The sequence below is a fragment of the Prionailurus bengalensis genome, chromosome A1 (genome assembly GCF_016509475.1).
Source record: "Prionailurus bengalensis isolate Pbe53 chromosome A1, Fcat_Pben_1.1_paternal_pri, whole genome shotgun sequence".
NCBI lineage: Eukaryota > Metazoa > Chordata > Mammalia > Carnivora > Felidae > Prionailurus > Prionailurus bengalensis.
Window position 1 is genome coordinate 194338883 of NC_057343.1, and position 16297 is coordinate 194355179.

General features: G+C 38.5%; 1 protein-coding gene across 2 annotated transcripts in view; it reads left to right on the forward strand.

Annotated features, from left to right (window-relative positions):
* Window positions 1–16297, forward strand: part of FAM114A2 (family with sequence similarity 114 member A2) — a 32741-nt gene that overhangs the window by 1038 nt on the left and 15406 nt on the right. For both annotated transcript variants that reach the window (XM_043597715.1, XM_043597705.1), the window contains exons 2-9: window positions 3212–3456; window positions 4234–4333; window positions 4768–4860; window positions 6109–6200; window positions 7258–7392; window positions 7904–8062; window positions 8676–8799; window positions 14193–14272. In XM_043597715.1, coding sequence (XP_043453650.1) covers window positions 3226–3456; window positions 4234–4333; window positions 4768–4860; window positions 6109–6200; window positions 7258–7392; window positions 7904–8062; window positions 8676–8799; window positions 14193–14272 — 1014 coding nt within the window. In that variant the 5' untranslated portion in view covers window positions 3212–3225. The remainder of the gene's footprint in view (window positions 1–3211; window positions 3457–4233; window positions 4334–4767; window positions 4861–6108; window positions 6201–7257; window positions 7393–7903; window positions 8063–8675; window positions 8800–14192; window positions 14273–16297) is intronic.

A 16297-nucleotide genomic window follows, 5' to 3' on the forward strand; every position in this document is an offset into this window, starting at 1 on the left:
ATGTCTAGCAAATTCTAGGTGCTCATTAAGTCGTTGTGGCACAAGTGAAAGAATAGAGATAACCAGTATTTAACGTTTTGAACTATGTCTTTCCAGTCTTCTATAAAATCATATAAATTACTTATGTAATATGTTTGTTATATATACTGTATAGTAGTTGCCCCTTATCTGCAGGTGCCCTGTTCCAGGATGTGAGATAATAAAATGCCTGTGTGGTGAGGTGAGGTGAGGTGAGGTGAAGGATGCAGGCACAGTGATGTAGCTAGCATTAGGCTATCGTTGACCTCCTGACAACTCAGAAGGAGGAGCATTTGCTTCCATACAGTGGTTGACCGCAGGTAACTAAAACCTCAGATAAGGGGGACGACTGTATATGGTATACTATTTAAAAAACATATATTGTTATATGTTGTACCTTGGAAAAAGCATAAGGAAAGTGAAATGAATAGTGTAAAAAAGGTACATATTTAGGTACACAAAGCATTGAATTTTATGCAGCAAGTGTGGCGTCTTTCCTGTTAGGCTCTTGGAATAAATGGGGTAGAAACTGTTTTCTAAATTAATTCTCAGTCTCCAAAGCTTGGTACATAGTAGGTACTCAAAAAATGTTTGCAAGTGAACGAATGGATATTTCAGAGTGGGCTTGTATGTGTGTGGGTAGTTGCATCTGGATTTTTTTTCTGTGTGTTTTGGGAATGTGTAATGTATGTATATCATATACCCATATGATCTAGGCTCCATGGTGTTGTATAAATCTACCTTTCTAGCCTTATGCCTTTCCATCATTCTCCATGCTATATTAACTACTTTTTTTGTCCATGTTCCATGTCCATTCTGTTCACACTTCTTCCTGTGTGTTGTTTCCACACCCTTGAATTTTCTCATTGACACCTTCACCTGTCACAATCCCAGGTGCTCTTTAAGGGAAACGCTGCAAGCTCAGACGCCTACAGGGTCTAATCAGGTTAACAAATGAGTCAAGTAGATTTAGGTGGAGATTGTAGGGAACTAGATAACATTTTGACTAAAAGGCTCAGCAACTCTTTGGCTTGAGCTAATACCATGTCAAAAGTGGGCCCGGTGCTACCAGATATTTCAACTTTAAGGGAAGTTGAAAATCTATATTCATATCTATATCATATCTGATTTTTAAGTGTTAGCAATTAGTAGTACGAATGTTTAAACACTGTGCAGGCCAAATAAAAACATTTATAGGCTGGGTTTAGCAGTCATTCCAGTTTGTGACCACTATTCTATGCTTATTTCAGATACTTCGTACATGAATCATATTGTCTGATTCCAGCAGACTTTTTTTTCTCTGTTCTTTTAGTATTTTATGTGTATCTCCATTATAGTGCTGTTTCCAAGCTGCCTTAGTTCTTAGTATGTGTGTCTTTTCTAGCACATTAGAAATGTTTTGATGGCTTGGATTGGGTCTAATTCTCTATTAGTAAATACTGGTATAAAATAAATACCTATATATGCCTAAGGCTTTGGTATGTGTATAAGTATGTACTTGTGAGATACATTGATTTCTCCTCTGGGAATATTTGGCTGTCTTGGAAACCAGCATCTGCTTTTTGTAAAAATACCAGTAGCATCTTGGCTTTAATTGCCAAAGAGATGTACTTATGAAAGGGACTGAATTGGTTAACATTGTTACTCAAAAGCTGATTTGATTTAGATGCTGTCTGATGGCTTAAATTTCATCATTTTATTTCTCAGAAGTTTAAGTAGAAATAGTTAATACTAAGATTTTTGAATGACAGTCAATAAAAGGAAAAATTGATACATTGGATGTCATTGAAATGAAAAACATTTGCTCTGTGAAAGACCCTGCGAGGAAGATGAAAAAATAAGCTACAGGCTGGGACAAAATATTTGCAAACCACATGTCTGACAAGGGACTTGAATCTATAATACATAAAGAGCTCTCAAAACTCAACAGTAAAAAAAAAAAAAAAATCGAATTAGAAAATGAGCAAAAGATACAAATAGGTATTTCACTGAAGAGGCTATCCAGATGGCAAGTAAGCACATGAAGAGACGTTCTAAATCAGTAGCCTTTAGAGGCATGCAGCTTAAAGCCACAGTGAGATTATTATTACACACCTATCAGAATGGCTCAAACAAAGATAAACTGCCAAATGCTGGTGAGAATGCTAAGAAACTCGGATCACTCACACATCACTGGTGGTAATGTAAAATGGTACAGCTACTCTGGGAAAGAGTGGCAGTTCTTATAAAACTGAACAAGTACTTAACGTATGATCCAGCAGTTGTTCCCTTGGTCATTTATTTCAGAGAAATGAAAGCTTATGTTCCCGCAAAAAGCTGAACGTTGATGTTCGTAGCCGTTTTATTTGTAATAGACCCAAACTGGGAATAGCCCAGGTATCCTTTGATGGGTAAATGGTTAAGCAAACTGAAATACATCCATACCGAGGAATACTACTCAGCAAAAAAGGGAAGAAACTATTGACACAGTAACTTGATGGATTTTGGGGGACTTAGGCGAGTGAAAACAATCTCCAAAGGTTACATACGGAATGAATCCATTTATATAACATCTTGTGTAGAGAGGGAGAACAGATCAGTGGTTGCTATGGGTTGGTGAGGGTGGGGTGGGATGTGTCTAAAAAATGATAACCTATGGGGCGCCTGCGTGGCTCAGTCGGTTAAACGTCTGACTCTTGATTTCGGCTCAGATCATGATCTTGCAGTTCGAGGTTTCGAGCTCTGCATTGGGCTCTGTGCTGACAGTGTAGAACCTGCTTGGGATTGTGTCTCTCCCCCTTGCTCTCTGCCCCTCCTCTACTTGCTTGCTCTCTCTCTCTAAGTATATAAACAGTAAAAAATGGATAACTTGGGATCCTTGTGATTGAACTGTTCTGTATCCTGAGTGTGGTGATGGTCACACAAATCTGTACATATGATAAAATTTCATAGAACTGAATACACATACACGAGTGTCTATAAAACTGATGAAATTTGAATATGGTCAGTGGGTTGTATCAGTTTCCTGGTTGTCATATTACACCGTGGTTACACAAGTTGTTGCCATTGGAAAAACCTGGGTGGAGGATATTCAGATCTGTCTGTATTTTTTATACCTGCATGTGACTATGATACTCTCAAGATAAAAAGCTTAAATAACTTACACCAAAAAACCCTATAGAATTAATTTTTCCTTTGGCTTTTATTTTACCAGGCAATGATTTAGTCATGTCGGATAAAAATGATATTGAAACTCCAGTGGTAACTGAAGCAACCTCCATCCTTGAAGATGAGAAGTATGAGCCAGCCAAGAGTTCTGAGTCTGCTGACCAAAGCGTCAAACCAGAGGATAAATCGGAACCTGTAGTTTTCACTCGGAAAAGACCAGAATCCAAACCTTCCATCGAACTTGAGACTTCAGAAGTTCTCCCTGTTGAGGCATCACAGGCTGCAGGCAAAGTAAAGTGTTTATTAAAACATTGGAATTAAAAGTTTGGGTTAATGGGGCACCTAGGTGGCTCAGTTGGTTAAGCGTCTGACTTCAGCTCAGGTCATGATCTCACAGTTCGTGGGTTCGAGCCCCGCGTCAGGCTTGTGCTGACAACTCAGAGCCTGGAGCCTGCTTCCGATTCTGTGTTTACCTCTCTCTCTGCCCCTCCCCTGCTCGTGCTCTGCCTCTCTCTATCTCAAAAATAAACATTAAAAAAAAATAAAAGTTTGGGCTGAAAGGGATATGGAATCAAAACCAATTTAAGATTACCTATTTCTTTTCTTTGAAAGCCATAAAACACAATTTTCTCAGTTTTATAAATACCTTTAGGAGTAGTTGCCTTTGCTACATGGTGCTTAAATGCAGGTAACATACATCTGTCAGCCAAGCAATACATTTTTTTTTTTTTTTGAGAGAGAGGGAGAGCACACATGTGCGCAGTGGGGACGGGTAGAGGGACAGGGAGAGAGAATCTTGAACAGGCTGCATGCCCAGTGTGGAGCCCAACGTGGGGCTCCATTTCAGGACCATGAGATCATGACCTGAGCCGAAATCAAGAAGTTGGACACTCAACTGACTAAGCCTTCCTCAGTTTGCCACCAAGCAGTATGATTGTTTAGTTAAATGTTATGTATTTGTTCATCTGTATGTTGGGCTAATAATTAGATACCTTGCCTATATACTCTCTTATTCTCTACTTTTCCATTTTCTTTGCCTTTTGTTTTTCTGCCTACTGGGAAGAATAGGAGACTGTTTCCAAAGATGTACCTCAGACTGGATGGGGATATTGGGGCAGCTGGGGCAAATCCTTACTCTCTTCAGCCTCAGCTACAGTAGCTACAGTAGGTAAGGTCATCCATCATTTTATTAATTTTTGCGTGTGTTTTGCTATAGATCTGTGTTAAAAATGATTTTATTGATAATTCCTCTTCCATCTTTACTTAAGGGCTTTATAGTTTAAAAATTGGTCAGGAAGGATAGGCTGGTTTATAGTACACCCAGAGTTTGCAGCAGCCTTTTCTCATTAGCATTCTTTACTTAGAGTTTCTCATTGACCAAGAATTGTTAATATGAAACTATCTGTGGTGGTACTGAATCAAGTTTGTCATTTTGTTTTGTTTGTTTGTTTGGTAAGATTACACTCCCAAACATTACGTATGGTCAAGATAGCGTGTCTATGGCTATGGTGATTTTAACCATCTGCAGGTTTGTTTCTTCAGTTTTGGTGACTAATAGTAAGTAGTATTCAGGCATAAAAATGTTACCATTTTTCTCATTAGGCCAAGGTATTTCAAATGTCATTGAGAAGGCAGAGACTTCTCTTGGAATTCCTAGTCCCAGTGAAATTTCAACGGAAGTCCAGTGTGCAACAGGTCAGTATGTGGAAACATTAAGACCTAGAACCATGGGTCAAAATAGAACAGTTGAGCTTGTTCTTCGGTATATATTTATTGAGTGTCTGATATTCAGGGCATCATGGGACTGGTGAGAAAGGGGATTGGACTTTGACTAACAGGTCTGTGTTCTTTAACCACTTTGCTGACATGGGATGATATTTTATATGTCAAAGGATGGTTACAAACATTAAATAAGGCCATGAGTGTAGAATATAAAAGTTGCTTAGTGCTGTTTTTGGCACAATTGAGTATGACCCCAAGAAGAGTTAGCTGAGTTGGACCCTGTTGTGGCACAAAAAATATTTTAATGTGTTTCGTTTGGGGATTTATTTTTTTGTGTTTGAATATTTATGAGGGTGAAATTTAATTTTGGACACCTGTTTTGATCATTGTACTCTCACTTAAGCTACAAAGGGAAGAGTTTTGAACCAGGGATCAAGATGGCCTAGGACAAGAAAATAGAAAACTTTTCAGGCCCTAATACTGCTTTCTCCATCTCTCAGGGGCTTTATTGTCTCCCACTCTTCTCTTTGATCATCTCATTTTTTTCTCCCAAATATGCATACTTTTCTAGGACAAAATTTAAAATATGCCATATTTTAGAAAGTTAGATTTATGGATTTTATGATTTATTTGTATGACTAATTAAATGTAAATTAGATGTGGATATATAATTTACATCTTTATAAGAATAAAGTTTACTCTTTTTAAGTATACAGTTTGTGTTTTGATGAACATACAGTCCTGTTTACACAATATACTTGTAGTCCACTGTGATATACAGTATAGAATATTTCCTTAATCTGTATAGATAATCAAAATATAAGAATATTTTCATCACCCCCCAAAAGACTCCTCATGGCCCTTTGTGGTACTCCCATCACTTACTCTTGTTTTTGGCAACTACTAATCTGTTTTCTGCCTAAAGTTTGACCTTGTCCAGAAGATCATACACATGGAATCATACAGTATATAGTGTGTTATGACATATATCAGTAGTTTGTTCAAAAGACTAGATTTTATTTTTTAAATGAAATGAAGATGAAGAAAAGCCATGTTAGCTTTCATTTAAAAATGAGTAGTTTAAAATAATAAAACAAAAAGCGCTAAGGCTATCCTGTGTGTAGGAAGCAGGATCTAATTTTTAAAGTCTCATACATGCTGATAAAGAAAAACTATTTATAGACCATCCCTTCTTGTTTACACATCCCCTTCCTCTTGTAGGACAGACAAATGCCAAAGATAATGCAAACTCCTCCCCGTTGACTGGGCCATTTGGTGTATTCTCAACCATCTCTACTGCTGTTCAGACCACAGTGAGTAAAATGCCTGGTGGACTCCACCTCTCTGAACACAGGGGGTTTCTGTCTCTTTCTCCCTCTTTTTCTTGAAAAGCCATGAGGACTGATTACTCTTAAATGAGTCCAAATTGCTGAAGATCAATTACTTTGATCTTAGAGGTAGAGTGGAGCTACTTGGAAACTTTCTTTAAAGAAGTAAAGGACAGAGCAGAGGATGAAGAATAATAGAGAGACAATGTACATAATATTTTATGGACTATGAATTCTGAGATTGGTGGCCTAGAAACTCTGCTTTACAAAAATATTCTTCCTGTAATTGAGTAACTATAGACGATTAGAAACATTTTTTAAAGGATTTTATTGGAAACTTAATGTCTTTCTTACATGAGAATAGATAACTAGTACTTAATTTTAACTTCTTATTGAAGTAAAACATGTAGAAAAGTGGAATCCTAAGTGCTCAGTTGAATTTTCACAGCATGAACGCAGACTAAGGAACAACATGATGGTACATTGTATGTTCCCCTTGTGCCCTCTCCTCGCCATCTCTGATTTTTCCTTTTGCCCATGGTGACCACAATCCTGACTTCTATCATCACAGATTAATTTTGCCTGCTTTTAAGCTTTACATAAATGGAATCATATGGTATAGACTCTGTTGTACTTGGTTTCTTTCACTCAACATTATGTTTGTGTGATTTCTTCATCGTGTAGTTTGTATGGTGTATTCCGTTTTCTTTGCTGTATTCCATTATGTGACTGTACAGCATTTATTTATTCCATGGTTGGTGAGTATTGTGGTTGTTTCCAGTTTTTAGCTTTTACAAAATAGTACTGCCATGGACCTTTTGTACGTCTTTTGATGAACCTCTGTACACATTTCTGTTGAGTACTGACAAACAGCTGGCCACAGTGGTTGTATCTGTTTACATTCCCACATGCAGTAGATGATTGTTTTCGTTGCTCCATATTCTTGACAGTGCTTGGTATTGTTAGCCACTATTTTATATAATCAAACCATGCAGATGTCTTTTTTCAGTATTCTTGCAATGAAGTTGCATGTGTTTCCTAGGGAAAGAGCGTAATCAGTGGGGGTTTGGATGCCTTAGAATTCATTGGGAAAAAGACAATGGATGTAATAGCAGAAGGAGATCCTGGATTTAAAAGAACGAAGGGTCTGATGAACCGGAATTCTACACTGTCTCAGGTACCATTTGTCTTTACCTGTGTATTTAATGTGTCTGTTTTGATCTGTATTTTTTGCCTGTAGTAGACCTTGTTAGTATTTCTTTCCTTTTGAAAACTTTTCAATGATATGTTCATTAAGGCTTTTTTTTGGGTGAGGGGATGAGAGCTCTAATGGTTATAAAAATGCCCAGTTCTTTTTTCCCTACTCTTTATTTTCTGCAGGAGCCTCTTGTCACTGCAGTAGAAGATGACAAGCCCTTTCAGAGCTGTTGAGTAGATTAATATTTAAAGCACTTTCAAAGAAACACCTGGTTCCTTGGGTGTTATTTACCCTGTCCAGATTCGAATTGTGTGTGATCATTTTTTTTTGCCCAGCAGCTCCTTAGCCGATCAGATTTGAATTGCAGTGCCAGGAAGGAAAGGGCAGTGTTCTGTATGGTTCCCGTCTCAGCTCTGCTTCCCCCAGCTCTTGGAGCTCACCCTTGAGCTCTCATTACTTGCTGCAGTGTAATCCTCCATCTATTTGCCAGGTTTTACGAGAGGCAAAGGAGAAAGAAGAGCTATGGACCTCCAATGAGGTTGCCTTGGAAACAGACAAGAAAACTCATTATGGGCTACTCTTTGATGAATTTCAAGGCCTTTCGCATCTGGAAGCTCTGGAGATGCTTTCCCGAGAAAGTGAGATGAAGGTAATTCCAAACCCCAAATTTCAAATGGTTGGTCTCCAAGCAAAGGAGTGCTGCATAGTTGCGTCTCTTTTTGCACAGTTGGAAGATGAAATGTATTTCGCATGGAGGCTTGAGACTCTTTGAAAATACTATACCAACACAGACAAACAAACAATGTTTGAACTAACAGCTACAAATGGAATGAGTCAAGTGTTACTTTTCAAAATTTAAACAAAAGGAAGACAGATTAACAAAGAAGTTTTAATAGCACATCTGTTACTTTTCCTTTGCCTTGGTCTTTTTCTTTTTTTTGGTAGTCTCTCTGGCTTAAGCTGCCAATTGGATATGGTTACCTGTTAGTTTTTAATTGATTCAAGACTGTTTCATTTCTCCCTAATTTATCAGCCATTGTTAAACACTAATAATTTCCAGATGTTTCTGGCTTATGTTATTTTGGAAGTATAAATTCTCCCTACCTTTATGTAATGACTAGCCTCTTGTATTATTCTTAAGGAATAAAGTTTGTATCAGCTGGTATATCATAATTTTTATTTTAATTTGGCCTCTTCTCCACTTGAAAATGTTTTTATTTTTCTTTTGTAGTCTCACAACTTTTTATTTTATATCCATTCAGGTGAAATCTATTCTTAATTCTCTAAGTGGAGAAGAATTAGAGACTCTAAAACATGATTTGGAGCAACTCAAGGAAGCATTTTCCCTAGCAGAGTTCTGTGAGGAAGAGGAAGAAGAGAAAAAAGGTAATATGAAAATCCAGCATTTGAGTGGAAAGCATGTAGCATGTTTATATGCAGTGTATTGCTCTTGAAATATATTATTTTCTCTCCAGTTATACTAGCCTGACTTTACTTTTTTGCTGCCTTGCCCCTGACCAGGCATTGATATGAGCAGTCGGCCTTATGTGCATATTTTTGTCCCACTCCCCCTCTGCTCTGCCCTTGACCCCCAAGATCATTGTGGCTTCTCCAGGTCTAATCTTGTAGCTCACATCTCTGCCTGCTTTTTTGTTTAGAGAGTTTCCCTTGTTAGATTTGTGCCTCAGTCTGGCTGGTCATCCCTCTGAGTTTTATATCCCTAGATACTGCTTTTGTGCCTCTCTGACTCCTGTGATCCCTGTCCTCATCTTGAATTCAGGCATGTAGGTTGGGAGTTATCCAAAATGCAGGTGATAATTTGTCTTTTTATTTTCAAAAGTTTTTTTGTGTGTGTGCCATATTTTTAATATCTGCATATTCTCCAAAATTTAAGTGTAGTAGCTACTCATTTTTGCAAAATTATCAGGAAACAAGTTTGTTTACGTAAAGCCTAATCTCTAGTCAACAGAATCTTAACCTTTGAGAGTTTTATTTTAAAGATTAGATGGAAATGTTTCTAATATGTCTTACATGCTACTTTTTTAGTAGAATCTAATGAGTGTAGGTTTTTGCCTCCCCGCCCCCCTTTTTCCTTTTAATGAAGCAATCAGTTAACAAATATTAAAAGTGAATAGAAAAATTCCCTCAGGGTCCATCAAGACACATGGGCCAATCACCCATGTGGTAGATTAAATCAGTGCTTTGGAGAGTGTGGTCTGCAGAATCTTGGGTCTCTAAGATCTCTTCAGGGAATCCATGAGTCAAAACTCTGCATGATAAATTTGACAATTTCATATTAAAAAAAATAAAATAAAATGATTAAAAAAACTCTGCATACTAATACCAAGACGTTATTTTCTTTTCTGTTTAAAAAATGTATCATTTTGACATTTGCACTAACGGTGCAAAAGCAGTGGTGGGTAAAATTACTGGCTTCTTAACATAAATCAAGACAGTGGCACCGAACTGTACTAATACTGTATTTTCACCACCATGCATTCCCTGCCAGTTTCCTTTAATCTTGTTCTCATGTAGCAATTGTTAATCTTATTAAGTCTTGACCCTTGAATATATTACTTTTTGTATTTTGTGTGATACATACTGAAGTCTCAAGGAAAAGCACTGGTATTGTTTAAGTTGTAAGCTGAAGTAGCTGTTTTTTTCATGGAACACCTTTTTTTTTTTTTTTTTAAATATTGCAGTAAAAAAAAAAAAAAGATTGCAGTCACAGACTGTTCAGAGTAGGATGTACTTAAAACAACACATCACCACAGATTAAATGTAAAAGCAGACAAAAGAATCCAGTTGTCTTTAAGCTAGGCATCAAAGAGATTTGTAGAGATATAAAACAATGGCATTCATCTCACTAAAAGTTTTCTTTTTTGGAAAATACAGTTTTTCTTAAAAATTATGTCAACAAGTAGTGGGTTTATTGTTGTTATTTTTAAACAATTGATAAGTATTTCAAACATTTTAATTTTAATTTTTAATATGATAAATGTTGAGATCTATAGCTTACATTATAAAAGACTCTTTGGAGTTGTCAAAAAGTTCTGAGTGTAAAGGGATCCTGAGACCAAAATGTTTTTGAGAACTGCTATATTAAATGATCTAAACTGCTTTGCTTTTGGAAATGTCTCTGTTACTTTTTAGAATTGTGTGCATCTTTATTTTCTTCTGAATGTCCATCTTTTAATTCTCCTCATTATCAGCTTGTATTTCTAATATCCTTTGAATCTCATTTTCAGTTTTTTTTTTTTAACATTTGGTTTTGAGAGAGAGAGAGAGCACACGTGCACATGCATGCACACGCAAGCTGGGGAGGGGCAGAGAGAGGGAGACAGAGGATCCGAAGCAGGCTCCACGCTGTGAGCACAGGGCCCAATGCAGGGCTCGAACTCACAAACCGTGAGATCGTGACCTGAGCTGAAATCAAGAGTTGGCTACTTAACTGACTGAACCACCCAGGCACCCCTGAATCTCATTTTCTGTGTCTAATCTGGTGGAAAACCAGTTAACTAGCCATATTCAAGCTGTGTACTGAAAGCAGGGCACTTTGAGTGAGAGTCTTAGGGTCTTTCTTTTGAGAGAAGGAAGTAAAGTGGAATGCATGGATTTTATACTAAGAGAGCCTTTTTCTTTTTTGTTCCCATTTGTGTTCTGCACTGCATTCTAAGAAGTCAAATTGGCTGGTTATATAACCTCTTACTGTACACTCTATGTAAAGATACTGGTCCTGATATGAAATGGCTCTTGAATATAAGTTTTTAAATCTTACCTGCAGCATTGAGAATTCAGTATAGAATGGTGGGTTTATAAAGGATGGGTTTTGGAGTTAGATCTGGGTTCAAATTCAAGATCTGCTGTTTCCTAAGCTGTGTGACCTTGGAGAATTACTTAACACTGAACTTCTGTTTTATCAGCTATAAGAGGATGCTAATTCCTCTCAGCTTGTTATAAGGGCTAATGAAATATTTAATATATGACACATAGTAAGCACTCAATATATGGTGGCTGCTATTTTCATGATTAGAATGGCATAAGTAAATAGATGAAGGTCTATACTTAGCAGGAAACCCCTAAATTAAACTTGATTTACTTAAGTTGCTCTGTTGTTCTCAACTAAGCTCTAGAGTGACAATCCCCAGTTATTTATAAACTTAATTTATTTTTACATAGTACCATTAACAGTATTTGTTCAATTTACTCAACATCTGGCTTTGCATAGTAATCAGAAAACCTGATCTTTAAATACCATTCTGAGGACTCTAATGGAGTTTCTGAACAGATGGATTTGTATCTATGACTTTTTTCTCCCCTACCTGTTTGCCAGAGATCAGGACTCTGAAAAGAAAGCAGTGTAGTGCTATTCCCAACAGCTTTCTCCAGTGATTTTGGATGAAAATGCAACACTGTCCTTGGTATTTAATTACAGCTCAATGAAGATGTTAAAAACAATAACAACAACAACAACAGCAACAACAAAACCAAAATGGTGGTAGCGGAGGGGAGAGAAAAACACAGAATCTGGTTCTGGTGACATTGGTCATCTTCATTTTCTGTCAGCATCCTTAGCTCTTGCCCCTCTGTCTTATGCATCTGATCCCTTTGCCTCAGCAGGAGAAGACCCCAGCCTCTCCAGGGTCCCTCCAGAGCACTAGCCCTGCCTCCTTCCCATCCTCCCACTTTTATTCTAATGCAGCAACTACTTTTTATACTCAGGTCTGTAGGGAGTACATGACAGGATCTCCAAATGTTTGTTTATTTTTGAGAGAGAGAGAGAATGAATGTGAACGGGGGAGGGACAGAGAAAGAGGGATACACAGAATCTGAAACAGGCTCTGGGGCCTGAACTGACAGCAAGGAGCCCATTGTGGGACTCGAACCCACAAACAGAGATCATGACCTGATCTGACACTTAAACTGAGCCACCCAGGCGCCCGTTCAAACATTTTTTATGTATTTATTTTTTATCAGTAATCTCTATACCCATTGTGGGGCTCGAGCTCATGACCCTGAGATCAAGTCACATGCTCTACCCACTGAGGCAGCCAGGTGCCACCTCCAGATGTTTTTTGATCAACACTTAGTAAGCAGTAAGTTTTTTTGAGCACTTAGAACTAATGTATGTATATTTGATGATTATAAATTACACACATGTAATACTGTAATAACTTACTTACATTTTAAAGTATACCCTCAAATAGAATTAAAAAAAAATGAGACAAATATCTATAAATAAAAGTTCTGTTTTCCCCCTGTACTCCAATTGGATTATTTCTTGAACCCCTTGAGGTACATGCATCCTAGCATGGATTCAGAGTCCTCTCTTGCGCCCAAATAATTTAGGAGCATTGCTAGGAAAACAAAATGCCTGTCAGACTTTAGGTTTTTAGATAGTAGGATTTGATTAGGAGTTGTGTAGAGGACTTACATAGGTTACAGCTGTAATATTTAGTGAGATCAACTTTCCCCAAACTATAGTGTATCTGGGATCACCAGACCATTTGCATTTTCTGCCTTGAACACCAAGAAGACAAAAGGATAGCAGATGGAGATAAAAGAACCAAGATGGAATTTTTTTTCTAAGGGTTTTGGGGAGAAAACAGGTATGAAGAAATAATGATTTGCCCTAGTAAACCATGAACTGGTGACTAAGAAACACTTCTGTAGATTGTAAGTGCTAAAAGATTTCTATAAATAAGAGTTCTCCCCACATTGTGTGGTTACAGGAAGCTTTGGTCTGAGAAAATGAAGTAGGATTTAGATGAGTAGAGCAGAAAATAGCATTTCCTGCCATTTGGATGTGTTGTTTTTCTGTTTTGTTTTTTTTTTTATATATCTTACGTATTTGCTTGTATGTTTCTCAAATATAAGTATTACGTGTTCCCCATCATATCTTACCAGGCTTATTTAACCAACAGCTTTCTTACCATCCTTCCAACATTCTGGAATCCCTTTCCTCTTCCCTTTCTTCTTATCCATCATTATTTCTTACCTGGACCCTGGATTATTACCTCAGCCTTTCTGCCTTCCTTCTTATTCCCACCTCCACCCGGGAGCCAAAGTGGATCTTTCTAAAATTTAAATCGGACATAATCTGTGTCTGTTTAAAATCATTCAATGTCTCCTCACTCCCTCAGTAAAAAGTTTGATTTCCTCTCCATAGGTTTTAAGGCCCTCTTTTGCCTAGATCCTACTTAACTTTCTAGCTTCACTTTTATCTCTTCTCTCTCTGAAATTAAGACTCTCCCAGATACATTAAACGTGCGGTCATGATCTTTGTATTTGTTTTTGCTACCTGAAACTCTTCTTTTTCTCCTGGCTAAGTTGTACCCATTTTTTATGTCCCGACTTGAAGTCCACTTTCTTTGAAGCACATGCATGGTACCTGCTTAGTACTCTGCTTTCACCTGTTCTCATTCATACTTCTGGAATAGAGCAGAGAGCACTGGATTTGAACTGGGGTGGGAAGGCCATGGTTTGACTCTTAGTATTTGCTATTAGGAGAAATAACCCCTCCAAGTCTTAGTTTCTTTATCTCTAAAATGGGATGATGACCCTCTTTACAAGCCCATTGGGAGAATTTGTTGGTGCTTGTAGAAGGATTCTGTAAGCACCAGAGCACCTGGCTCATGTAAATTGCTGTTGCTATTCCTGGTGCTGCTGCGGCTCCTCCCTTGCCTCTCCTCTGCCTCCCCCTTTCCGCCCATCTTTGTCAGTCTTTCTGCAGGGTTTTATATGGCTCTGTGTTTTTCTTTGTTTGTTTATTTGTTTAGGGGATGAAGACTTTACCAAAGAGATAACAGAGCTATTTTCCCAGCTTCATGTCTCCTCCAAACCTGAGAAGCTTACCAGGGTAAGTTATGCTTGGTGATTTTCACTTTTTTTACTTGTGTCAATTTAATGGATAAAGAATGTAAGGTTATGACTTTCTGGCAAGGATGTCACCAAATTGGGAGCTGTATTCTGAGTTCTGTGCCTTCTGCCTGCCTCCTGCTCTCACAGGTTAACATGCAAATTTCACATCTGCCCTGCCTACCCCCCACATCTGCCATCCTCACCTGTTTTCATTTGGAACGCTTGCCTATTTGAAAGCTCAAATCAGGTCACAGTGTTGGCAGTACTCACCGGCCTTCGTGATACCAGTGGGTTCGCCTTTATGGAGGCCTCACTGTTGTCAGGGCTCTGAGTGATCCAAGGATGATGGAATGTGGCCTCTGCCCTTATAGGGCTGGATGGAAGGTAATGATTTCCCAGAGCCCAGTGACCAGTTAGCATGTGAAAATGAGCCTCCCGTGGCCTATGCCTGGGTCTTTGATGGTGATGTCTGAGCTGTTTTTACACGTATGAAACATGGAGGGCCTTTAGTCAAAGTGGGTAGGGAGCGCCTGTTTCCAGAGCAGTACTCATAGAGCATACTTGCCAGTCCAGCTCATGGGACACTATCCACTTGATCTCGGGCTGCTTGCCATCTCTTCACCCACCTCTCCCAATCTCCAGAAACATCTCTGGACCAGGTAGCAGCAGATGCACATTGCTTCCTGGCCAGGATAGCCACCACAGTCACCTGCATAACGTAGGGTAAGGACTGTGATGCTTGATTTTGTTATCTCACTCTCCTTGCCCAGTGAAAAGGCTGCACTCCACAAGCTATGCAGTCACCCCCCAGGCAGCTCATCTTCCTCATCTCCACTACAGCGCTTGACTATAGCACTTTTTAGCTTGTATCATAGTGGTTTTTTTTGAGTTGGAAATATCAAACTTAGAGAAAAGTTGCATAAATAATGCAAAGAAATTCATATGTCTTTTATGCAAATATGTCTATTATTAACATATATATATATATATATAATTTATACATTTAATCAGGGGCGCCTGGGTGGCGCAGTCGGTTAAGCGTCCGACTTCAGCCAGGTCACGATCTCGCGGTCCGTGAGTTCGAGCCCCGCGTCGGGCTCTGGGCTGAGAGCTCGGAGCCTGGAGCCTGTTTCCAATTCTGTGTCTCCCTCTCTCTCTGCCCCTCCCCCGTTCATGCTCTGTCTCTCTCTGTCCCAAAAATAAATAAAAACGTTGAGAAAAAAAAAAAAAAATTATACATTTAATCATTCGTATTTGAGCATTTGTTCTCTTGTTACCTCTCGCTCTCCCCCCCTGTCCTTTCCCTTTCTTTTTTTTTTTTTAATTTTTTTTTAATGTTTATTTATTTTTGAGACAGAGAGAGACAGAGCATGAATGGGGGAGGGGCAGAGAGAGAGGGAGACACAGAATCGGAAGCAGGCTCCAGGCTCTGAGCCATCAGCCCAGAGCCTGACGTGGGGCTCGAACTCACAAACCGTGAGATCGTGACCTGAGCTGAAGTCAGATGCTCAACCGACTGAGCCACCCAGGCGCCCCCTTTCCCTTTCTTTACATACACATGCACCACATGCACATACACACGTTGTTATTATTGGTACTATTTTGGGGAATAAATTGCAAACATGATAGCCCTTTACTCATAAATATTTCAATATGTATCTGCTAAGAATATGGATATTCCTGTAGGTAACCGTAGTAATTATCATCTGCAGTAAATTTAACATCGATAAGATATTTTTATATAATCTCTTGTCCACATTCTGGTTTGGCAATTGGCCCAACAATGTCCTTCATATCCTATTTTTCCCTCTAACGTTGAAGCCAGAACATAATCACGAATTGTATTTAGTTGTCATATACTTTGAGTCTCTTAATCTGTGGTAGTTCCTCACTTTTCTTTGTCTTTTGTGATGAGAAATACAAACCGCTTTCCCCCGTATAAAAACGGAGTATTCCTGATTTGGGGTTTGTCTGATGTTTTCTTATGATTAAAGTCATGTTATGCATTCCCAGGCAAGAGACT